Raw genomic sequence first — 27,057 nt, 5'->3', positions numbered from 1 at the left:
ATTCAAAATTTATTATATTTATTCAGAAATCCTTAAATTCAGTTATTATTATTCTTCCTTTTCCTCAGTAATGTTCCTCTCCAGGATTAAAAAAAATAAATAACATGTGAAGAGTAGGAATAGAATAACATCACTTTAAAATATAAAAAGCCCTTATGATAAGGTAAAAACAAACCCCACTACCACCATTCCAATTAAGTTGACTTACCTAAGATCAAGTCCAAAGTCAGAGGTGAAATAGAAGTTGAGCCTTAATTTCAGTCCGAAGATGGAAGGAAAGTTTTCTCAGTTTCTTCCCAATTGTGACCAAAATGATTAATCTATCAGTGAAGAAATATGAAAGTCAAGTCTAACTTCACATACTATTTAGACATAACAAATAAAAAGGCAACATTAAAGAGTCAAAATTCTAGTATATTGAGACTATAATATGGTCCTGTCAATGATTGGAAAAAATTTTACTGGCTTTTATAGAAAAGGGTAAGACTAAAGTAGTATTCCCTCCCTTACACACCTTCCCTGTTTTCAAAGTAAAGGTTATCTATCTATTGAGCTAGTGGCAATAGTATGATCAAATTCCAAAAGCTTGGAGTTCCATTTTGTTGGTCCCAATATTTCATAATCCTTTGCCACTCTCTATCAAGCTAAAAAACTAGTCCTGTGGGATCATCTCTTAAATCCCTGGATAGTCTATTACCAATACTAAAACCAAACAAGGGAATGCCAAGGGCTAGGTATCTCATGCTGCACTGCAATATTCATGTTTTGTTTTGTTTTGTTTAAGAGACACAGAACAATTCCCTAATAACTTGCCCTCCCTGAATCTGTGACCACCATTTCTGTCTCTTATCCAAAAATGAAATCTGCTCAAGGTCTAGGGTTGAATCACAAGACAGATCAATACCAGCTAGGAATTAACTATAATTCTATTCAGTTCAATATGACTGGATGATTCTACCTGACAAGGCCCCAAATTCTGTCAATGAACAGCAAGAAATGTTCTTGCCCATGAAGCCATTTAAAAATGCATCCACATGGAGGAATTTCATAGACAATATAAATATGGATCCAGGTTTCTCTCCTCTTCCTCAAGTACCCTTACTTACCTTAGAGGAATAACAAAGTAATAACAGGCAGCATTCCTTACTCGGCGTTTTAAATGTTATTTCATTTGACTGTTCCAATGCCTATTGGGCCTTACGAGATTGGGGGATGAGAGATGTCATTTGAATGGGGATTTCTTTCACTTTACAAAGGAGGGGACACGGTGGTGCAAACGCGGGGCTGGGAATACGCACCTAATTGCTGATGAGCTCGGCCCCCTCAGAAGGCAAATTAATTATATACCAAGGCTAGGAGACCCCCCCCCTCACTGCGCGGGCAGAACGACTCCCTAAAACCCCGAGAGATCCGTCAGGGAGAGATGACAAATCGGGCTCCCCGCAGTAAGGTGGGAAGGGGCTCCCAAGCAGGGGAATGGCAGGGAGGGGGATCCTGAAGCTGGGGAAGGGGCGGGGCAGCTGAAAGGATCTGTGGATTTTCCGTCTGGCTTCCTTCTCAAATGACTCACCCAGAAAAGTCACCCTGAGCAGACGGGGGAAGAAAAGGGGAAAAGAAAAAGGAGCGTCCAGGGGTCGCTTCCGACGCTGGTGAACCTCTACTCGCCAGTACAGAGATCTCTTCGCCTCGGCCACGAGCTCCGACCCAGCCCCCCACGGCGGCAGCGCGCGCCCGGGCAACGGCTCCGCCCCCTCTGCGCGGCGCTCACACCCCTCCCCTAGCTCCGCTCCGCCCCACCCAGCCCTCAACGGTCCTGCGCTCTCGGATGCGACTACGTTTACGCATGCGCAGAGTCCAAACTCCATGCACCTGCCTTTCTCTCCCAGATTCATCCACATCCATCACCCTTAGAATCTGCGCCACCAGCTCTTGGTGGCCAACGCCTCACCCCTCCTCCCTTGGGCTTCGCTTCTGTCTCACTCGTTTACCCTCCCCCCCACCTCACTCTCCCTCACTTTCCACTGCGCCTGCGTCAGGGGCCTGGCCTTGATTTCAGTTTGCTAATTAATAATCATTTCTTTACGCCTGCGTACGGGCTCCGCTTTCCATGAGTAGATTTGACGTCTCTCTTCAGTCTTCTGAGAGACCGAAAGAACAAAATGCATAAAGATTTTGGAAAAAGGGTATGCCGTTACATCCAGAGTCCCCAAGGGCTTTGGCGCTCCGGCAGAAACAGGTCCTGCGGGAGAGAAGAGAACTCTTCTTTACTCCCCCCCTTCCACTTTGTGTTACCGGGTAACAGTTCCCATGGCAACCGCCAGGTCAACAACGCAGGGCCCCTTTTCCAGAGTGTGGCCACAGCTAGAATATAGGAACTGGGCGAGGGAGCCAGGGGAGACCGGGCGATGTCTGCGTGGGGAGCTGTGAGCTAGAGAGGGCACGAGGGAAGGCGAAGGGCGCTAGGAGAGGGTGAAGGGGGCAGAGCAGGGAGGACAGGAGAGGAGAAACTGACGGAGGTCAGAAGAAGGGAAAAAGCAGCGGGTCTGAGGGCCAAGACACTTGGAGGAGGGTGGGGTGAGGAGTCACTTGGTGGCAATGGATTCCCTGTGCCCTCCTGAGAGCATTTATAATCTCATCCCCTGTGACACGAAGATCCCTCCCAAGCCCGCTAGGTACGTGGATAAGCCAAGATTCCTTGTTGGGGGGGAGGTGGAAGGGAAGAGTCACTTACCTCCAGGAGTGAAGCCCCCGACCCGCTGCAGGGCTGGCTGTGCTGAGAAATAAAACAGAAAGAACGCGCATACATGGACATGCGCACATGTGTGTGTGTACAAGTAGTATGTATACGCACAGATCTGTGTGTGTGCATAGGACAGGTGCTTCTTGTCTCAGTGATGCTTTATGCTTTCGAGGTCTGAAAGCATAGGGAGCAATACCTATCCTATATCGGAGAGAATATATATCTATAGGCATATACACATATATACGTATATTTGTATTGTGTTACCTGTATATATGTATACTTGTGTGTATATGTGAGTCTCAGTGATATGTCCTTTTGAGGTCTGAGAACACAGGTAGCATCTATACTACAGCAGAGAGAATATATGCATATGCATGTGTGCATGTGTGTTGTGTGTACCTTTATATGTGTACATCTGTGTGTTTATGTATCTCAGTGATGATTTGTTCTTTTGAGGTCTGAGAGCAGAGATAGCACCTCTACTACACCAGAAGAACATATACATATATATATACACACATATGCATATATGTATTGTGTATACCTGTGTCTGTATATATGTGTGTGTGCATGTATCTCTATGATATGTTCTTTTGAGGTCTTAAGAGCACAGGTAACAGCACCTATACTACATCAGAAGTAATATATGTCCGTGTGTGTGTACATATATGTATGCATTAGTGTGTGGTGTGTACATGTATGTATACCTGTATGTGTATGTGTCTCAATGATAGGTTCTTTTGAGGTCTTAAGAGCACAGGTAACAGCAATAATATCAGAGGTCATATATGTCCGTGTGTGTCTATACACATATATGTATGCATAAGTGTGTGATGTGTACATGTATGTATACTTGTATGTGTATGTATCTCAGTGATATGTTCTTTTGAGGTCTGACAGCACAGGCAGAAGCACCTATATAGCATCAGAAAGATCATAGATATTCACGCGCACACACATATATATAGTGAGTTGGTGTTATACATGCATATATATGTATTATATGCATGTATGTGTGTCTATATACTTTTATAGATAGATAGATAGATACATAGATATCCCAATGATGTTATATTCTTTGGAGGCCTGAGAGCACAGGTAGCAGCACTTATGCTATATCAGAAAGAACTTAAATAATCATATATGCATGTGTATATATGCATTCTGTGTACATTGCTTATGTATATGGCCATGTGTATTGTATATATATGTATATATTGTATATGCATACATACATTGTGTATATATACATGTATGTGTATAAATATGCGTGTGTAACCATGATATTATATTCTTCTGAAGTCTGAGAGCAGAGGTATCAGCACCCATACTATGTAGCATTCTGCATTTTTACAGAATGAACAATTCCCAACACTGAAATGCCCATTTTCAGGCACAACAGCTCAGCTTTCAAGTTATCAGAGTTAGCTGCTTTCTAATTTGACATTTACTATTCTATAAAATGCATAGTTTACATCCTTTTGTAGTAGTCTATTTAGATAGAGTTTGAAAAATCAAATGTTGACTTTACAGCATAAAAAAGAAACTTGAAAGTTGAATTTCAAGGTTCATTTGTGCATAACTGGTTCACAATATGAGATAATACTTAACTTTTTTCAAGAAAATTGCAAAAGTGAAAGTTTTTTATCTGTGATTGATTTGAAATTCTTGAAATAGATGATATGTAATCAGTAGCTGAGGTTTTTGCTAAACTTGAGTGCTCTATCTTTTGTAAATGGTGAAATAAATGTCTTTAGTTTCTCTAATGTAAGGACTCCTCAATTTTTACTCACTTCATTAGAAAGAAAAAAAGGAAGGCAACCCGAGGAGTCTTCTTTCTTAATCTAGCTTTTTTCTAAGGTTTTTTTTTTTTTTTTACCCTAAATAAGGACCTTAGTCACATAACTGAATAATTAATATTTAGCAAAGTATAGCAAAGTCTAATTCTAGAAAGATTTAAATGAAATATGTATAGTTTCCAAACTTCTTAGTAGAGTATCTTATGCCTTTAAAAAAGAAAAAACATAAGTTTTAATCATACCTTTTGTATTTATATGTCATTTCACACTCCCCTTCCAGATTGAACCCTCCTCTGTAACTAAGAAAAACAAGCAAAAATCCACAATACAGGAATGACATCTAACTGTGAACAAGTGTATTTAGTGTTATTATTTTTCCTAAAAGGAAAATGTAGCAAATGAATCTTAGTTAACTTTTCAATATGTTTGGAGTCTGGATAAATTGAGTTTTACAATAATTAAAAAGATAATTTTCATTTTATTTAGTGCTCTTCAAGTCATAGAATAAGATTAGCCTCTTTAATTCAATTTAAATACTTACTGGGCACCTTCACGGATTTAACAGATATACTTATAGAGTACTTATGGTATGAAAGATAATCCCCTGTGTGCTATTCAGCAAATAAAGAAGTATAAATTATATCGTTTCCACTTATGACTTTAAAATCGATTTGTTGGAGGACATATGCATGAAAACTATATTATACAATGGAATAGGGTGAATATAGAAACCATAACTCCAGTTACTGGAAAGAAAATAGTAATTTTCCTGAAAGGGAGGTGCTAATACATGAACAATGAAAAATAGAGCAGTGCAATCCTGCTCCTTTCCTAATTGGAAATGTGGGTTAAATAACAATATGCTAACATGGATTCAACAAAAAAATGTTGAGTAATACTATGTGGAGGAAGATCCTTAGAGAGTCAGATGTTAATGTTCTTAACCCTTCCCTGATGAATCGTCTTATCAGTTCCTTAGAAGTCATAAAAGACATTTAGCATTACTCCATAATGACATTAGAAATGTGCTTCAGAACTGAGAGTAAAGGCCAGTGCAGGCAGCCATGTTCTAAAAATCTGCATTCCACTTTCCATGTATAATTTAGCTGCTTATCTATGAACATAAACTTCAATCTGGAAGAGATCACATCTAATCCAACCTCAATTTTCACAGGAAGCTGAGGTCCAGGGAGGTCAAATTAGTTACCCAATGCCACAAAGATTTTAAGTGGCAGAGTCAGAATTTAATGTGTTTGCTTTTCACCTGGAACTGGGCTGCTTTTGGTTAATTTTATAAGCTACCACACTAATTTGTCTCTCCCTAGGTTCTAGCATCATAGTGATTTCCCAGATCTCAGATATCTGCTTCACTACCTTGAATTCAAGAGATGTTTTCCCTCTGCAACCCAGTTCCATATTGTATTTGGGAGACTTTGTCCTTTGGGATCTCTATTCTGATCCCATATTCTCAGATATTTTCCTACTTCTTGACTTTTAATGAAAAAGAGATTTCTGCTAGGATGCTCAAAACTCGGGGTGTTTAGACTAAGTCATATATAAGGTACCTCTGAACTAATTCCTTTGGCACCTTTTGTATATCATACTACTTCTCCCAGTCCTCTCCATTGGTGGCTATTCCTTTCACTCAACTTGATCCTCAGACAGAAGGAAGGATATTTGTTTTCCTTCTTCACTCCCAGTTCATCCTTCTACCGACATCCTTCAATAACATTTAGTCATTTAAAATTCACTTTCCCCATTTTTATTGACAACATCTCTAGACTTGTACGAGAATTTAGCATTGACTTGGTTACTGATTTGTCCTCTCTGGGTTTCCTTTATAGAGAGAGAGTCTGCTAGGTCAAGAAAGAAAGTGACCCTTGGGCAGGGTACCAATCAGATGAAGTGTAGTGAGATGCTTCCACATTCTCCCTGCAGACAGCACCCATGTCTTACAACAACTGCTCTGACTGCTATTTAAGAGGAAAAAATGACCAGTTCTCCACTGCAACTTAGATTCAGACTTGCCCCCTTATTCCCCTTGGTGATTGTTGTGTAATTGCTGCCTAAATAGACCCACTCCACTCATTTCTAAGATGAGGTGTGCTCACAGCTGACATCAGTGGGCAAGAGAAGGAGCTAGAGCCCTTCTCCTAGTTCAAAATAGTCCTATCTCACCATCTTCCAAGAAGGAGAAAGATCCAGAAATGGTAGATTGAAAACTTTGGGATGTGCATTCATTCAGCTCAGCAACTCCTGAGAAATGGGTTCTTCCAGTTCTCGAAACAATCACAAAGACTTGTCATCATCACACAGTATGAGATCCTGAGTCGTCACGACTGGAAACTGAGTCTCCAAAGTTTCCACAAGGTCACCTGTCTGTCCAGCATCATCCCGACTAACCCCAAATAGTCTATTTCAAAGCTCTTTCTCTCCCTAATATAGCTTTTTTAAAAATTGCTCTGCTTTTGTAGTTTTTAGAATTTTTTACAAGTTTTAACTCATTTTGAGATTTGTTGTGAATAGAGCTATCCAGGGTCATGCCATTCTTGGTCATTCATTCTCAGTTAACTTGCCCCTGCTTGCTGGTTAGCCAAGAGAAGGATTTAGCTTTTTAAAGCTAAGGTGTAAACTCACATTATTCCCTTTCGACAACTAGACTTTTTTCCTCTAGGAGAATTCTTTGTATCTTCAAAATGTCATTTCTGAGAGTTGATCTTCTCTCCTTAAATCAACTTTCCCTGTAGAATTTTAGGCTGTGAAATCCTACACCTCTTTTCCATGGTCCTTTTGAAGTTTGTCTTCCAAAATTTTAGGGCATAAGTCAGACTTGTGCCTGGCTTTCCTCTCTTCTCTGCTAATAATTCTCTATAGAATAGTAGTTATTTACCCCCAAGATTTCCATCATATTTAACAACCAGTACTAGTAAGAATCACAAAATGGTCTTGTGATCCCATACTTTAAAAAAAAGTATATTTGCAAAGTAATTATCAACAGAGGTCTTTGGAACTGAGCAAAACATAGAGAAATAGAAAAGTAGATTGAATATATAAGACACCTAATCAAATCTAAACAAAAGATTGTTTGGCCAACCTATATAAAACAAAACTTGGGGAAGGAATTCATTATTTGACGAGTCCCATTATTATGGGACAAATTGGTTGATAAATTTGCAATAGATTTAGATTCAATTTTTATATAGTATGCTTCAGTGATTTCCAATTGGATAATAGATTTATACTTTTTTTGAAAACTATTAAAAAGGTGGAATTATATTTGGCTCAGTTATACAGCAGAACTGGATTTTCCTTAGAAGAAATATTTAGAAGGAATTAAGACCTGACTATATGATAATCTGTTCAAAATTGATGTATTTAAAAATAAGAAATTGGAGAAAATTATAGTAAAATTAACAAAAACTTTTTATTCAAAATATATTAGGAACTATTTAAAATTTGAAAAAGAAATTTCCAATTCACGATATTCAAATAATCAAATGACATGAGCAATTTTCACAACATATTGTTGGCAACATATTATTAATAACTGCTTGAAAAAATATTTAACCTTATGAATAATCACAAAGATATAAATTTAAACTATGTGTTCAACCTCATTCTTATCAAACTGGCACACAGAAAATTTTAGAGCAAAGAAACTCAGTGTTGGTTTGTTGTAGAAAGTAATCTAGCAGTACAAGTTAACAAAAATAATCACCCTCTGGCCCAGTGCTAAGAAAATATTATACCATAAAATGTTATTATGTTTTTTAAAGACAGTCTTTTCAAAGGTTTTTCATAATAGCAATATTGGTAATTGCAGATAATTGGAATCAATCTAAGTATACAAAAATAAGGAGGTGCTTAAATTGTGGTCCATTATCATAACAAAATTAATACAATTAAGAACAGGCATCATGAATATTTAAAAACCTGTAAAGCCCTTGAGAAAATATTTCCAAGAGAAAAGAAATCAGGGAACAGAGCCCAATGCTGATTTCAACTGTAGGTAAAGAAAAGTGATAATGAATGAACCTCTACCACAACAAAAAACGCTTGATTTAAGAATGACTAAAAATTTATGACATTTTATCCATTGGAATTAATTACATTTAAATAATTGTAGTACAAATTAAATTAATTTTCAGCATTACATTCATGATTTAAAAAAAAAAAAGTCAGCTCTTTTTTGGTCAGAAATGGCATTCCAACAGATGTTTAGGTAATTGAAGGTCTTCCATTATTATTTTATCATGTTTCTCTTCCAGGCTTGTAATGTTTCCAAAACATGTCATTTGTTTTCTCTGGGTGTTTTATAATAAACTCTATTGGCTTATATGGCTTCAATTTGTGCATTTTAAAATCTTCGCCTAAATGCCTGTTACCATTCTTCTCCTCCTTGACTCCTGGATTTCATCCCAAGAGTTCTTAGTATTTTGCTACTCTATTTATCTCCTCCACTCACCCCTCACCACACACATACAAACACACACACACACACACTCTATCCTTTTTTGCTTGTTTTTTGTGCCTTAATTGTTGCATTTTGCCAAGTCTCAGTAATATCTATAAGAATGAAATTTTCTTTCTTGAGATAAATAACTCTAGCTAACACAATTTGTTACCAATTGTGGGAAAGCATCTGAAGCTGGCTCCTTTTTTAGATAATGTCTCCTGAAAATTCTAGGTACTTCTACTACTATTTTTCCTACATTTTAGTTACAGTCTGTGGCACCTACTTTGATGATTTAAGCTGGCAGTTTTCTTTTTCAGATCTTTTAGTTTAAAATTTTTTTTCATTAGATTTTTAAAACTTGGGGAAAATACATGCTTATTGACTTTTGCTGAGTTCAAGAGCCCATCATTCCTATTTATAATCCATGATCCAGGTTATTGCTGATTGGAGAAATCAGGGGTACCACCGTAAAGAAAATTTCATATGAGCATTACCATACATGTATTTTTTGTTTGTTTTTTAATGATATACTTTGAATCACATACTTTAGGTCTAATGTGACTAGATAACCCATTTCTTGCAGTTGCACTATTTCTAACATTTTATTCCCTGCTAAAGTCACAAATGTTTAGAATTTGAAATATTTTGGGTTTTTCCATGTCAAAAATAAGATCATTTTATCAGAATCAGAATTTTTTTAAAAACTGACCATTACAGTTATACTTTATTATTAAATACAGTTATATTTACAACTGTAATGGTATCAAAATTCCATGAACATGAATGCACAGAATTTAAATCAAATATGAATAGCCAGATTTAAAGAAAAAGACTAGTTGGGGAAGGACAAACAATGTTAAGAAAGGATTTATCATCGAATTCACTTAAATAGAAGAATTCCTTGATGAATTTAAAATGATTTGATTTTCTTATAAAGTTGACCTTAGTATAACTTTCAGGAATGAGACATATTGTAAGTACTGACATAAAGCTTTCAGGAAAATGGATAGCCCAGTCCTAAGGGCGTGAGAGGAAAAAGATGGTTTGATCAGAGTCTCTTACCAAATGGCACTTCTGGAGAATGGTGGCTGGATATCATTTTGTCTAAGTCATTGTTGTTTTTAAGGAACTTTTAATGCCTAACTTAATTAAGTCACTAGTGAATGTATCTGTTTCCACACAGATTCTGATCAGAACCATTAGCATATTTCTCTACTCTTGAATACATGGCTGTCCTGGACTTTAAAACCTGCCTATGTATTGGCAATTTGGTTGTGTTTGATGACAGGTCCCTTACATAAGTATGGGAGATTTAATTTGCTGAAAATCAATACATTTTAACTATTAGAAATTATTTGAATAAAAAATGATGTATACTTGGGCTTCTTTTTAATTCAAGATATGTATCAATGTTTAAGTCAACCGTGAAAAATGAATTACAAAAAGGGAAAGCTGCATGGAAAACCATGGGGCCAGCAAAAGTTGCGGTACCTTCCCCAAAAGACTTTCTGCAGAAACCTACAAAAGCACCAAAGCCACCACCCAGTAAGTAACGCCCTTTTTATATGTTAAGTGTTTAAAGTATGAAGCAAATATTATTTAATATATTAAAATATTGGTGACATATATGTATTAGATGTATAATAACTTTTCATTTGCATATTAAGCATATAATTTACATTAGGTAAAGGAAGATAATGGACAAAGGAGAAAATATAAGTGATTTAGCAGAAGAAATCATAATAAATGGTGGGGGGTTTCAATACTGCCCATTTAATAGACATTAATAAATACTTGGCATATCTCACTGATCTTCCTAAGATGCTTATGTTTGAAACCTTCCTGTGGCTAATTCTTTGGCCATTCCTTAAAAGTTTTCTTTCCCATTACCCATGTTCTATATCTTTTATATTTATTTATTTATATTTATATATTTATATATTTTTATTTATATTTATCTACTATATTTACTCTTTGTATTTTACCTTGAGCAGCTAGCCCTAATAAGCTTAAGCCTTTGGACAATTTAATTCCATAAACTTATATTAATGTGCAATATTAGTTGCACTAGGGTAAGTACTAGTATACTAGTAGTGAGAATGCTAGATTCAAATCTTATCCCTCTATAATCCTTATGATCTATGCATTATTTAACCTCCCTGCCCATAAGGTTTTTTCAGCTACAAAATGGTTTACAATAATCAAGTATTTATTAATGCCTATTAAATGGGCAATATTGAAAAAAAAAAACAATTCTACAAATCTGCTTGAAGACAGGCTTTAAAATGCCTAACAATTATATGCAAAATGTATGTATTCATATGAGGATACTTTTTAAGAATATCTATTGTATTGTTTAAAATTACTACAGTGGTTTGGGCTTATTAAAGGCTTAAACACTATTCAATTTATTTGTGGATTTTTATAGCTTTTTTCCTTGGACATAGTTATTAGATTTTTTTAAAAGCCCATTTCATCCATAATTCTGAAAAAAAATTATTTCACACTTAAGTGTGGTTTTATTTTATATATTCCAACTGAAAAAAAAATAGCTAACAATTATGTAGCACTTTAATGTTTGCCAACCACTTTTCACATATCTCATTTGATCCTCACAACCTCCCTGACATAGATGCTATTATTATCCACATCTTACAGACCAGAAAATTGAACTTGAGAGGTTATGTGCTATATTCAAGATCATGAGTGTTCAAGGCAGCCTTTACACTTGGATCTTACTGAGTCTAGTGCTCTCTCTACCAGGACACTTAGCTTCTAGAAAAACATATTAGCTATATGACAAAAACTTCATTGCTTTAATTTCATACCTCATATGCTTTACATTTTTTATTCAATTCTTATTATGATTTTCAAGATTTATTATGTTATACTTTATTTTATGTATTATAATATTACCTTTCATTTCTAGTTTGTTTCCCTTAAAATATTTGTAGTTAAAGCTTTCTGTTTGTAGTACTGAAGAAGAATTTTATGTTTAGGTGAAAAAAAGCTCGATAAGATTCCACCAAAAAAACCTCCTGTGCCACTGAGGACTGATCATCCAATTATGGGAATTCAAAGTGGAAAAAACTTCATAAACACAAATGCAGCTGATGTCATTATGGGGGTGGCCAAGAAGCCTAAACCCATTTATGTTGACAGAAGAACTGGAGACAGACATGGCCTGGAACTTTCAGGACTTGTTCCAAAATACATCAACAAAAAGGTAGTCTTTTGACAGATGTTGTTAAAGATTTAAGATCCATGAATGTTTTAAATTAACATTAATAATTATTTCATGTATTTTTATATATTGTACCTTGAAGGTTATAGTAGAAAAAGAGATCAGCTTGGAGGTTAGAAAAAGATGGGTTCAACTTTGATTCATACTGGACACTTTACTCTTCACAATATCCCCAAGCAGCATCCCCAAGACAAATGAATAGCAGAACAGTTGCTGATCTATATGGAGAGAGGGAATTTTTTCACTAAGATTTCTTTGCAACCATGAAATCCCAACTCAAAAGAAATAAAAAGTTCTATCAAGGGACCTACTTCCTAGACTGCCAACTTTCCATTGTATCTGAATTTAGCCCAAATATATAATGGAGTATATTTATCATTAGGAACCATAATTGAATTCCATACTTAGTTGAATAAATGAAAACCAAATTGTTTGGCATCTTTCCAAATATATGAAATTTTAAATAGTTCTAATTAGCATTCAATGATTATGACTAATATAAATATTAAAAGATAAAGCTATGAGAAAAAACTTAAACTAATTTAATAATTTTGCAAGAATTTAGGAGCAAAATGATAGAAATATAGGGAATGCAACTCTAGAACTACTTGGTCTATCAGTGTGAAAGTTATGCATTGGAGAATAAAGAATTTCATTATTTTATAGGATGGTTTGTTTGTTTTTGCAGAGAAGGGGGGGACAAGACCCTGAAAATATATGACAAAATTTCCATTGTCTCAGAACAGTGAAAAATATTGTACCTTTACCCCATTATTTAGAAAGATAATTTTAATAACTGAGTTTTGTGGAAGAAGAATAAAAATGCATAGGTATACATAATTAAGCTTATGTGGCCTACTTTCCTCAGGAAAAAAAAAGTTAAAATATCTGTGCATTTGGCACTGGTCCCATTTATCTAAACTTTCTAAATTCACAAATAATTTATCAAGTTTATATAGACATACATTTTATTACTTTGTAACAGTAACATGCAGTAATACAGATAAACAGGCAAAATGTTAAGAGGAAGTCCAGAAATTATTTTCAGAATTCATTTCTAACTCTCAAAGGTTTTCCAACCTAACGATTTTATCAAAAGATTTTAGATAGTAACAAAGTATGCACGTTGAAGACTTTATTATTACAGCACATATATGAATCCATAAGGACATACAAGTATCTGTGGATCTCCATGTCATAATTTCCAGGAATAATAGTCCTAGGGATCAAATTTATATTCTAAGGACGCTAATAATTTGTGCTTAAAAAGCAAAAGTATACATTCTATATCTGGCCCAAATATAAAAAAATTACTAGCATGAATGTTGAAAATTACCGCTTAAATCTGATATCTTGACAAATTGGAGCCAATGAATACACCAACAACAAAGTCAAAAACTAAACTAGACAACATAACTTTGAGAGACTGAAAAAACAGAATGTAACATTAAGATATGAATTTGCCACAGATATCACAGGCAGCATCTTGATATGGGGTGGGGGGTAGGGGTATCTTCTATTATAATTAACATGAATTAACAAGGTCAATTTTTTGATAATTATTTAAAAAGGATTTTTCTTCCAATTTGGTATTTTTATTATGCTCATAGAAGATTTCTTAAGAAATGTAACTGTAGAAATAATCAACTTTGAAATAAAGTTAGTAGTCTTTATTAATATCAAATTGAAGCATAAAATAGAGAAATAGGGTTATTAAATGTATTTGTCTTTTTAATTGAGGATATAATAAGAATTCCAAATAGAAGAGGAATACTATATACATAAAAGTAGGTAGGTGGTACAATATACATCTGTGTGTACAGTATGTGTGTGTGTGTGTGTGTGTGTGTGTGTGTGTGCATGTGCAAAGAAAGATGGAAGAAGGAGGGAAGGAAGGAAGGAAGAGAAAGAAGAAAGGAAAAGGAAGCAAAGAAGGAAGCAATCAAGGAAGAAAAAAAACATGGTATTCTTCTTCTACTTGAAATTTTTATATTATATGCCAAATAACATTTTATGAATTACTAACTTTATTTCAAAGCAGGGCAACAGCAGCTAGATCACTCAGCCTGCATTTGGGAAGGCCATAAACATTTACTATCTGTGAGACTTTGAAAAAGTCACTTAATCTCTGTCTGCCTCAGTGTTCTCAAGTGTCAAATGGAATAATAATAGGGGCAAACATTGTTTGTAATCTGTCCTATTGGATGGAGTGCCCGTGTGGGTAATGTCAAGGGTATTTGACTTATCGGTGCTTTGACCAAGTGCTAGAACATTAGCACTGAAACTTTGTGAAATGCAAAAGAACATTTGCATATAACTTGTGTGAAGAAGCAATCAGCTAATAAACATTTATTAAGTGCCTCTTGTGTACCAGGCCCATACTAAGCTCTGGGGAGGCAAAGAAAGGGAAAAGATGGCTTTGTGCTATTAACAGAAAGTTTTTGCTTACATGAAGCCTAAAATTGCCTTTGTAATTTCCACCTATTCCTCTTAAGTTTTCCTCATGGGACCAACCATAATAAATTTAATCTTTCTGACAGATGACATGCTGTCAGATATTTGAAGGGAGCTGTCAGCCATCTCCAATCAAGTCTTTTTTACTTCAAGCTAACTATCCCCAATTCTTTCTTCTGGGAGTTTCCTATGCCATTCAAATCAAAGACTCTCTGTGGTCTCTATCTTAATCAGTAAGTCTGTCAGTCAGTAAACAAATTCCTACTATGTGCCAGCACTGTGCTATGGGCTGGAGATCCAAAAAAAGACATAAGACAATATCTTCCTTCCCATCATTTGCTAGGTAGAAAATGTGCAAACAAATGCATGTAAAGCAAGTTATACACAGGATAGATAAGAATGTTAGAAGAAGGAAAGCACTAGAACTAAGAGGGGTTGTGGAAGATTTCCTACAGAATGTGAAATTTTAATTGGGACTTAAAGGAAGCCAGGAAAGGTCATAGGCAGAGGTAAGAAGGGAGAACATTCCAAGTAGGGAAAACAACCAAAGAGAGAATACCTGGAGCTGAGAAATGGAGTGACTTGTTCAAGCGAACAATGTCACTAGAACAAAGAGTTCAGGGAGTAAGGTGTAGGAAGACTAAAAAATAGGAGTGGGATTGGGTTGTGAAGAGCTTTGAATGCCAAATAGCATTCTGCATTTGATCCTGGAGGCAATAGGGAGCCACTGGAGTTTATTGGGTAGAAGTCAGACTTGCTCTTTAGGAAAATCACTGTAGTCACTGAAGGCTATTGCAGTAATCTAGTCATGAAATAATGGGGGCTGCACTAGAGTAGAGGCAACATCAGAGATAAGGAGGTAGGTGTGTCAAGAGATCATGAAGAGTCCAGAGTGACTCCTAGGTTGGGAGCCCAAATGACAGGGAGGATGCTGTTGCTGTCTCTGTAATAGAGAAAAGAGAAGGGGGGTAGAATTTGGAAAGAAAAAATGAGTTCACTTTTGAATATATTAAGTATTAGATTTCTTCAGAATTTCCAGTTCAAGATGTCTAAAAGGCATTTGGAGATGTGTGATTGGAGATCAGCAGAGAGACTGGGGAGGAGAGAGAGATTTCCGAATCCTCAGCATAGAGATGGCAGTTAAATCCATGGGAGAGCTAATGAGATTACCAAGTGAAGCAAAATAAAGGGAGCAGAGAAGAGGGCCCGGAGCAGAACCCTCATGAAAATACATGGTTAGGTTAGGAGGCGTGATCTGGAAGAAGATCTAGCTAAGGAAATAAAAAGACCAAGAGATAGCAGTGTCCCACTTAAAAGAAAGTTTTTAGGAAGAGTGACCAGGGTGTCAGAGCTGCAGGAAGACAGGGAGGATGAGGATTGAGAAAAGGCCATTAAATTGGGGAAAGATTAGTAACTTCAGAGAGAGCAACCTCGGTGGAATGATAAAGTCAGAAGCTGGACTCTAAGGTCTTAAGAAGAGAGCAGAAAGAACAAAAGTAGAAGTATCCAAATGGCTTTTTCAAGGAGTTTCATTTCAAAGGACATGAGAGAGATATAGGACTGATGATGGAGATGAAAGGACCAGGTTAGGGTTTTTTCAGACATGAGCATATTTGTAAGTAGGAAGGTATAAGCCAAGAAACAGGGAGAGACTAAAAATAAACTACTGGGGGTGGTGGAAGGAGCAATCTGTTGCAGAGGACAGAATGGAAGGGGATCCCTTGGTCAGGAGTAAGGCTACTTCATCATGGGAGAGGCGAAGGAGCAACAGGCATCGGAATGATAAAGGATGAGGGAAGAAGGGAGAAGAGAGCTCACAACCAATGGCTTCAGCATTATCTGTAATACATGAGGCAAGGTTCTCAGCTGAAAGAGTGGGGTTGGGGGTGCCTGGGAAGTTTGAGGAGAAATGAAAGGTTCAGAAGAGCCACGAGAGGGAATGGGAAAGTTAATTGATAAGGGATTTATAGTAGGATTGCCTAGCAACAGAAAGGGCCCAGTTGAGGTTATATAGCATAAGTTTGTAATCAGAGTCAGAATGCTTATATGATTTTCTCCATCTTTGTGTTTAGAAGCACATGTGTAGTAGAAGTGAAGACAGAGACAAGGCTGAGACTTGGCTGGATATAGTAAACAAGAGAGCTAGGGATTCAAGAGACAAAGGCAGTGGAGAGTTGAATTAGTTCACCAAGGGGTCAAGATGCGGAATAGAGGAGAAAATTGAGGAGTCAAGGTACCAGAGATCATAGTATTGATAAAGACTAGGGTTTTATAAGGAAAGGAAAGAGGGAAGGAGAAAAAGTCTGATTAGATAAAAGAATTTCAGAATTCTTGAATATATTAGTGGTGCATTTGTGGATGATGACATGATCAAAAGAAAGCTCAATCTCTTAGGTAAACTAAATGTCCATGCATAATCTAAGGGTGGGCCAATCAGTTAACTTTAAAGAAGAGCTGATATTAGAGAAAAATCAGGTTAGTCATCTCTGCTTTCTTAACATACTGGAATTAATTGGTCCAATGAGGGGAAAAATAATTTAGTCAAGTGGTACTATTTCCAATAAAGGCAAGAATCAAATGGGAATAATTAAATCTTTAAGATACTTCAAGGCAAACAAATTCAACAATGTTTTTTATTTTCTGCTCAGTTTTTTATGGAGTCATAGGACTTAGAAATAGAGGGACCTTGGAGCTACCTAATCTAATCCCTTCATTTTATAGATGATAAGACTGAGATTTTGATAGCAGACAGACAAAGGGAAAACAAACTGACATAGGCATAGAGTGATCATGCTTAAATATCTTTCTCAAAATCCTTTCAGGATTATGGTACTATTCCTGAATATATATGTAAACGAAATGAAGAAGTGAAAAAAATGCAAGAAGAATATGATAACTATGTGCAGGCAAATCTGAAGAAGGCAGCCATGAAGCGTCTCTCTGATGAGGAGAGGGAGTCAGTGCTTCAAGTGAGTATGGGGAGCATAGATTCACTGCAGCATCTCCAAAACATCCCCGAAATATTCTGGTTCTTCCAGTTTCATTTTTGAACGCAGGAAAATATGCAATGGAAACAGTGTCAACTGTTACTTTTTGGAGAGGAAAAGGATAATCATTTATTTGTTTATTGAGTCAAACTGTCGTCTTCAATGTATCCTCTTTCTAGATGTGTCTTGAAGAAATATCATAAATAGATCTTGCCTCATGGATTTATCTTTTTGCTTTCATTCTTACGCTTTTTATTTTTCTAAATAATACCATCCTAGAATTAGTTATTTCTCACTAGATGGAGCTCTATAATAGATCTACAGTATTATGGTAGCTGCACCTAAACAAAACTGTAACATGAAACAGTTTCCCCTTTTTTTTCTCCTACCATGGAATCCAACAGATTTAAAGACTAATCTATGGTAGAACTTTTTGAAAGAAAGACTTTTATGAGGCATATTTAAGTTACAGTGGAACCTTTAGATAAACTTAAGAGAATATTTTTTGTGTTTTGTTTTTTTAGACTTGTGGGTACAGCCTTTATTTCTTCCTCATTTATTTTAGAAGAACCTTAAAATATATCAGTGTAAGCCTATACATATCTAACGTGATCATACATCAACAACAACTTTTTATTTGTAATCTGTACTGCTTGATCTTTTACTCTGAGCATTTTAAGAGATATAATCCATTCCTGGTGATAATATTGAATGGTAACAAGTCTTATAAATAACAACATAAGTAATATCACAAAATAATGCATGCTCACTGCAAATAACCAAGAGATAGTATAAAAGTTTATTGGAGGGGGTTAAGTATAGAGGGCTAATATGAGGCAAGGTTTCATTCATGGAGCATATGGAACTTTAGCTGATCCTTAAAACAAGGTAAGAGTTTAGATTAAGAGAGAGGAAAGGTATTCTAGATGATGGAATAGAAAAGGAAAAAAAAAAAAACAGAGGCCAGAATATCCCTGGCATATTCAGGGAATGGTAAGTGGACCAGTTTGGATAGAGAAGAATGTCAGGGAGGCTCTGATGGCATGAGAAAGGATACTGGACAAGAGCCTAAATATGGATTCAGTGCACCTGGCTTCAAGTCACAATTTTATCAGCTGCATGACCTTGGGCATATTATTTCATGCCTGACAAATCTAGTTTCTTTATTGATTGATAAAATAGTGTTAATAATAATATACTATTGACAGAGTATAGATCAAGGGAGGCCATGCATTTTGCAAATCTCAAACTCACATTAGCATTGACTGTAGCCGTATTGGAGACTGTGGGTGAAGAGGCTGATCAGGCTTTATTGGGAAGGAGCTTGCATCCAAGTTGGAGTTTGCATGTGATGGAGGCAATGGGAGCCACTGGAGATTTTCTGACAGGCTTAGCCAACACACATAAAGCATTACTTTAAGCAAATGAATTGATTAATAATGGGAATGAAATGAAAGGAGGTTTTAAAGTCCAGACAGTCCTCCCATTCTAATGGAGGAGATAATGCATGTGGAAGGTTTCAGCTGCAAGTCAAGTGGAGAAGTTTCATGATCCTTAGAATGAGGCTGCAAAGCAGCTGTTGCTGCACAGGGCTCCCCCATAGGATGATGCTTTGGGGCACTGGGCTGGAAGCAGGGATGGAGACCCTGGGCTGTCTCCATCAGGGTCCGAGGGGGGAAATTGGTATTCTAGGCTATGCTGTCTCCTGCCATTCCCGCAGGGTGCCTTGATTCTCCTCCTAAGCTAGGGTGGGGAAGGAGGGTAGCAGCTGACTGGCCCCTCCTCCACAGGAGCTGCCTTCCTGATAGACGAGTGGGAGGGCTGGACTGGAAGGAGAACCCTTGGTTATTTTTTTGGGGGGGAAGTTGCCCTCATGGCTCTTGTACCTGCCTGTCTGACCATAGGGGTACTTGTTGCTGGTGGTTATGAGAAAAGTGGACTTGCCCTCTATAGGGGTTTCTTCCATCAATTACAGCTGTGAGGTCTGGACTGGAAACAGATCCGGGGTGTGGGGGTTATCACTCTTTCCAGAACTTTTAGGCTCAGGATTTTGGGCTCTCTTCATCAGGATCCAAGAAGAGATGGTGATCAAATGGTGGTGTGTTTGTCTCACTGACCCATCTTGCCTCCTGTCTCTCTCAAAGTTCTTGGCTGCTTTGCCCCGTGTGTGACAGTTAGTTGCATAACATAAATCATACGTACTTATAGACTAATTGTTTCATTAAGTGTTTCATTTGGGATTGATTATACTACTTTTTCCTGTGACATTTTGTGTCATTACCAGTTATTGCTTGTTAGATTTTTGCTCTAATGTTAAGGTGAGAGAATTTTAAATTAGTAGATCAAAAACATTTTTAAGTGCTTGTTCTGTGCCACCTAATGTAATGAGCAATGATATAATATATAAAGATAATGTAATAAAGCAAAAAATGTCAAAAACAGCCCTTGGGAGTAAGGATTCTACTGGGGGAGACAATATGTAAAAAATCTTGATATATGTAAGAAATATATATGCAAATATGTGAAGGTAATAGGAAAGGGTTCTGGGAAGACCAGAAAAAGCCTCCTTTCATATGAGCCTTGAAGAAAGACAGAGAAATAAGAGGTTGAGGCAATGAGGAAAATTGCTGCAGCCACAAGATGGGAGGAGGGGTATCTCATGTTTTAGGAACTACAGGTAGGCCAGACTAGCTGAATAGTAGTTATGTCTGGAGGACAATGAGACATAAACGGGGATAAAAAGGGGATTTTAAAAGTTTGGGGAGGAACCAAGTGGTGAAGAGCTTTAAAGACTAAACACAAGATTTTATATTTGATTTTGAAAGTCATAATCAACCATCAGAGCTCATTAAGCAGGGGTAATATGGACAGACCCATGCTTTAGAAAAGTTACCATGGTAGTTGATAAGAAAGTGGGATTGAAGTGGGAGGAGATTCAAGTAAAGAGATCAATCAGAAAGCTACTGTGGTATTTCAGGCCTGAGCTAGAAACAACACTATTTGGCACTAGATTGGACATGTGGGATTAACGAGAATGAGGAGTCGGGGATGATGCTGACGTTGCAGCCCTGGGTATTCTGACAATGGTGGTTCCTTTAACAATGATAGGGAACTCCTGAAGATGTAAAGGTTTGAAAGGAGACACTGACTTCTGGTTTAGACATGTTGAGTTTAAGATGTTTTGGGGACATCCAGTTTGGGATACCCATGAAGTATTTGGAGATGCATTACTATTACTATTACTCTCAGCACAGAGAGGAGTGCTACATATGCAGATCTGGGAATCATTGCTGTAGAAATGATCATGGTATGCATGGGAGCTAATGAGATCAGCAAGAGAGACAGTAGAGAGCAAGAGAAGTGGGTCTGGGACACAGCCTTACAGGGCACCCACAGTTAGAATCAGCAAAGGAGATTGAGAAGCATTTGGACACAGATGAGGGGCACCAGGAGAGAGCAATGCCCCCAGAAAGCTGGGAAGGAAGGAGCATCCCAAAGTAGGTAATTTACAGTGGCAATGCTACGAGAAGTCCAAAGGGGTCGGGATTTTTTAAAAAAGCATTCAATTTGGCCCTTAACAAGTCAGAAAATTTTAGAGTGAGCAGTTTCAGCTAAATGATGAAATAGGAAGCTATGTTAAAGAAGTTGTAGAAATTGAAAACTCCAAGTACACATAGCTTTTTCCAGGGGTTTCACTAAACTAGAGATATAAGGAGATAGCTGGAGGACATGGTAAGACAAAGTGAAGTTGGGGGGCAGAAGTTAGGTTTATTTTTTTAATATCAAGGATGAAGACATGGAACATGAGAATCTGCTAGTAGATAAGGAAAGATATGAAGAAGTGGCATTAGAATTACTAGATTTTAATATGAAGAGAGAATTTGGGATAGGTTGGGATCAAGGTTATGTGCAATGGGGTTGGCTTGGATAAGCATCATCTGACACCAGACTGAAGGAGGAGATAGTCAAGGAAGATGTCAGACAGAGTGAAAGGAGACAAAGAGCAGGAGCAAAGGGGAAATACTTGGCTAAAAATCACAATTTTAGGGGTGAAGTGTTAGGCAGGGTCTTCAGCTGATAAGGGAAGGTACTCATTTGGAGGAGAGATGGTTTGGAAAATGAAATATTGATTCAAGAAGGAATTGAAGTTTTTCTTTGGTTCAGTGAGGGCCTAGTTAAGATTGGATAATAGAAATTTGTAATGGTTCCAGTCAGTAACAGTTTCATGATTTCCTCCAGCTGCTCTAGGAGCAAAAGAGGTAGATTAAATTGTCATTATGACCAAAAAATATAATTTCTTTTCAGTGTGTTTTTCATATGCAGAAATTTGGTCTCTACAATGTTCAAGTCCCATCTTCACTAAATGGTAATAAAGGGAAGCTGAAAATTTTATTGTAGTCTCCTAAAATGTAAATCCATGAAATTACTCGGAAATTAGGGACTATGGTTCACTTTTGACTAAGTCAGCTCAGTTTTTCTGCATTTTTCAGGTGAGAGAATATTTCAGAGAGAATGTTCTCCCTTGAAGTAGAACGAAACCACACACACACACACACACACACACACACACACACACACACCCCACTCTGAATCCTCCACAATATGCCATTATGTTTCTCCTGCAAGTGAATTATAGCCCTACAGCTACTGCAATCTAATGTGACCACTGACAAAGGAGCTTTATTATATCTGCCTTAAAATAGTTATAATAAAACTCCAATTATGTTGATGCCTAGAGATAAATGTGAGAGTCATCACAAAAACATAGCCACTAGTCTTGTAAACCCCTAACAAAACTTTGAATTGGTCTCCCTTTTGGGGTTATAGCCCTTCAAACACTTGGTTCCATGTCTTATGGAGGTCTTTCCATTTGTGGCATCTCTCTCTACAATTTATGTCACTTACTTTGAAATGTTTTGAAAAAAACAATAATTCTTTTTATATACATATATATAATAAATATAATATATATAATACATATGCTTTTATACACACACACACACACACACACATATACATTCCCCAACACATACCTAACCTTACACTCCCTAAGGGCACCTGTGCAGCTCTTTGGCCACATGACCAGTCCACCTTCTCTTTTTGCCACACAATCATTTGATCACATCCTTTACTCCTTCCTGTTCTTTGTAGGTTCTTATTAGTTATATATTGTAACTTTCCAGCATTCATTTTTCTATTACCATCTATGTGGAGTCTGTTTTTACTTCTTCAACGGCAATGATGTTCCAGATCTTGCTACTATAGAAGTTTGGGATCAGTAAAAATGTTGCATTCTCCAGAATAATTTTGCACACTATCTTCTTCCCTTTCCCCTCTAGAATCAATTCCTTATTCACAAGTGTTGTCTGTCCCATATATAGAAAAAATTCTTAACTTGCTTTGTTTCATGGATCCCTTTGAAAACCTGGTGAAATATAATAGACTCTTCATAAATATGTTTTAAATGCATAAAATAGGATAACAAAACCAATCATATTGAAATGCAGTTATCAAAATAGTAAAAATTTAAAATTCATAAAGCCCAGTTAAAAACCACTTGCATTCAGATGCCAGTTCTGAGCCAGGCTTTTTTCACCTGTTTGGTCTTTGTTTTGTAGGACAGGTCAAATTCCTTAGAGTAATTACAGATTTCTTTCAGGAGAATCTAAAATGTTAGGATTTGATAATGGCATCAGCAAAAAGCATCTTAAAAATCTCATTACCCATAAGGAAAGCTTTCCTTAACCTGTAGTCTAGAGCTTCTCCTTCATAGAGGCAAATACTTTTGCAGAACATGCATCTTTCTGTTTTTCAGAAACCCCCTTTTTATTATCGGATTCCCCCATTTTTATTATCAGATTCAATCTGTCTGCTTTTGTTGTCTCTATTCTTTTTAAAATAACAAATACAGGTAAAGAAAAAGAAAGATGCTTCCATCTGGGACAGTGGGGAAACCATTTGTAAAGAAGAAAGATTGAGAGAGTTTATTGTTTTCAAATGGCAATATTTAGGATCAAGACTCTGTCTTAATGATGTAGAAGGTCAAAGAAACATTCTTTATTATAATTTAGTTTTCTTCTTAGCTTCTGCTTTTAGTATAGAGTTAAATTCAATCTTTATTAAGGCCCTAGTGTGTGAATTATCTTAGGTGCTAGGGATGTGATGATGAAATGGCATAATCCCTGCCCTCTAGTAGTTTACAGTGTTTGTAGTGAAGACATGTACAAAAAAAGCTTTTAATATATGCTAGAATATAAGTACTTATATAAGAAAAGTCCAAAAAGGTTGGTATGAGAGATTCCAAGAGGGAAAGATCACATATATTATGGGTTGGCTTTGTGGAAAAGTAAATCTTAAAGAAAGGGAACTATTTCAATAGTAGAGATTTTTCCAGGGAAAGAGAATGGATTGATTGTTCTTGCCAAGTGTGAGTGAAAGAATTCACAATGGCAAATTTGAAAGAGAGAGTAAAGATTGGGAAGTAAAATTAGCCAAGTTTTGTTAGAACATGAATTTATGAAGGGAGAGAATATCAGATGGCTAGAAAGGCAGAAAGTCAATTTATGGAAGACCTTGACTGCAAGGGTGATGAATATATATTTGATTTTAGAGATGGGGAAGAGAGAAATTTTTGTTGAGGATATTTTAAAAATTGAAATAGTCACTGAATATCCAAACGGAGGTATCCAGTAGACAGTTGTGTAGTTTAGGGAAATGACAGAAGCTTGAAAGAAGATGGAAATGAGAACTGAAGATATGATAGTTCATGGAATATCCAAGTGGGTATGATGGAGGGGGCAAGAGAAGCACACGGACAGATGCTCAGATTTGGGAATGAAAAGAGGAAGACGATCTAGTAAAGGCTACCAAGGAGGAGCAATTGGAGATCTAGAAGAACAACATAGTTTTGTCCCATTTCTGGGAAATGGACTCAGAAAGAGGTGGGGTCAATATTAGTGTCTCCGTGGGGAATTGGTATACTGTAGGCAGCCATAGGAAATAGTGTGGTAGGTCCTTAAATTTTCCAAATATGAAAAGTCCGCAGGAAGAACTCTTAAAGGGAATTTATTTAATATAACCTTTAGCATATTTCATATATTGTTAAGCATGGGCATTTATATTAAGTTTTCCAATATTACTGAAATCCTCTTCTTCTCACTTTGGACTTCTTTCCATTTTGGTTTTACTTTTCCCTCATATTCTCACTGACTTAAATGAATAAATTCTGTCATCTGAGGGACTACTAGTTCTATTCCTCTTCCTTCAGTCTTTTCTATTTTCCTATCGAATTAATTTAAATCTGAAACGAAATTGTTGAGATCTTATGGTATTCCACAAACATGTGATGTTTCTGAAATTTGTAATTTAAGAAGCCATTTGGAAAATCTGTTGAGCTTTTGATAATATCTTAAAACCTTAATAAATCACTATCCCATTTTCTAAGCAGTATTTAAAATTCTGTGCTTCTTTATTTATACTTCTATGCAAATAAATATATGTATTGATCTATCATAAGCTGTAAAATATATTTATGTATTATGTAAAATAAGTTCAGATGGTATTTGAAAAATCAGTTTTATATGGGGCCCCATTAAAGATCTGTAACACAAAATTATATATCTATATGTATATATCACATTTATATATACACATATCCTATGTTATATATTCACATACATACATATAAAGAAAAAGAAATTCTAGCTCCTAAGAGATCCATAGCTTTGAGTTTACTGAGTTTTGTGAATGAAAAATACTAGAATATTAAATTAGCATGTGTATTACCACTAATAATATTTAAATCACTGTAAAATGATTTTAAGAAAGTAAATTTAAATCTCTTAGTATGGTAAAAGCCCTATTCTTTGGGCACAATATATTATATCCCAGAAAATTGAATTTTGGCTTTAGTTTAAAAATTAATCTCATCCTACAGGTAGAAAAAATAAATATTTTTTATGAGCTAGTAAAATTTTTAAAGAAATGAAGCCAACTTTGGAAATATAGCATTTCAGTTCAGAGATCTATTTGCAAATATCAATTCTAAGCATTTTGAAATATTTTTGTTTTAAAATAAGTTACATACTAAACTATTATTTTATGTTATTTCTAGTTTTAGATATATGCGTTTGATTGACAGTTTTTAAAGTAGTTTTATTAAAAAATATAGCAAATAAATATTCCCAATGGGAGTTGAACATATATCCAAGGACAAAAATTGGCCCTTATGCAGTATATTTGTTACTATTGTCAAGGACTTGATAAAAACATATGAAGTGGTTTTCTTTTTAGTGTTCTTATCAGTTTCCTTTGCATTTCATAAATTTACAGGGCCTGAAAAAAAACTGGGAAGAGGTACATAGGGAATTCCAATCCCTTTCTGTATTTATCGACTCCCTACCAAAAAAGATCCGCAAGCAAAAACTGGAAGCAGAGATGAAACAACTGGAACATGACATTGGTGTAATTGAAAAGCATAAAGTCATATATATTGCCAATAAGTAATGAAGAATTGGTAGAATATAATTGTCTTAAGATCACAAGATGGAAAAAAATAAAATGAAATGCTAACTTGCTACTCAAAGGAAGAACAACAGTATTAAAAGAACAAAGCCGTAGACTTAAAATAATTATTCTTAAGTAATATATAAAGAATAATGTGAATTGTTCACTTTTATGAAATTTTTTTTACCAGTGTGAGGATTTCCAAATATGAACAAATTAAATTTTGATGTTCTTTTTACCTGTTCTGGAGTTTTGCATCATTGATATTCCTCTATTTTAAGCAAGTTGTCTGTGTAAAAATGATGAATAATTTCTTTATATTGAGAAAGTCTTAGTACTCTTGCCTTCATGTAGATTTCATGCCAAAGTTATTTTAAAAGACATAATGTAACTTTGTTAATAGTGTCATCTCTCTCTCTATCTTTCTCTCTTTCTCTCTCCCTCCATTCCTTACCCTACAAATATTGTGCAAAGAACACATTTATTTTGAAAATGTAAGAGATTTAGGGCAAAAACATACACTCCCTTACCCCTCTAAACAGACTTCCAATTTTAAAATCAATTGTCTGTGTCTCACTATCGAAGTGAACAGAGCACATAATATAGTAGAAAGGCACCGGACTAAATAGTAAAAGATTTGTGTCCTAAGCCTGATCCTGGGACTGACTAGCCAGGTAGCCTTCAGCAAATCAAGTCTTGACACTCTAGAGTCATTTTTTTCATAAAATAAAAATAATTACCTATGCCACAGAGTAGTTGTGGTTGTGAGTGTAAAATGAGAAAATGTATTTTAAATGCTGCATCATTCCCAAGTTGTCTTTGTCATCTGTGACTTTTCTGATTTCTTCCTTAGGTAAATAGCATTACTA

The 27,057-nt window shown here is 36.0% G+C and overlaps 1 protein-coding gene and 1 long non-coding RNA gene across 3 annotated transcripts in view; one reads left to right on the top strand and one right to left on the bottom strand.

Annotated features, from left to right (window-relative positions):
- LOC127539422 (uncharacterized) overlaps positions 1-2,833 on the bottom strand; it is a 41,186-nt gene extending 38,353 nt beyond the window's left edge. The window contains exons 1-2 of one of the 2 annotated variants that reach the window (XR_007947920.1): positions 2,732-2,833; positions 209-320 (exon numbers count right to left, since the gene is read on the bottom strand). This is a non-coding gene — a long non-coding RNA (uncharacterized LOC127539422). Of the gene's footprint in view, positions 1-208; positions 321-1,570; positions 1,717-2,731 lie in introns of those variants that run through there. The other variant, XR_007947919.1, reaches the window with a different exon arrangement.
- Positions 2,341-26,426, top strand: ENKUR (enkurin, TRPC channel interacting protein). Its single transcript, XM_051963630.1, has 5 exons — positions 2,341-2,672; positions 10,398-10,543; positions 11,998-12,224; positions 17,519-17,665; positions 26,015-26,426. Exons 1-5 carry the CDS (start codon positions 2,596-2,598, stop codon positions 26,186-26,188), a joined length of 771 nt encoding a protein of 256 aa, XP_051819590.1. The 5' UTR covers positions 2,341-2,595; the 3' UTR covers positions 26,189-26,426.
- The last annotated feature ends 631 nt before the right edge of the window (positions 26,427-27,057 follow it).

Source organism: Antechinus flavipes, chromosome 5 (assembly GCF_016432865.1).
Source record: "Antechinus flavipes isolate AdamAnt ecotype Samford, QLD, Australia chromosome 5, AdamAnt_v2, whole genome shotgun sequence".
NCBI classification, from domain to species: Eukaryota; Metazoa; Chordata; class Mammalia; order Dasyuromorphia; family Dasyuridae; genus Antechinus; species Antechinus flavipes.
Note: the sequence above shows the minus strand (reverse complement) of the source record. Positions and strands in the feature narration are given on the sequence as shown.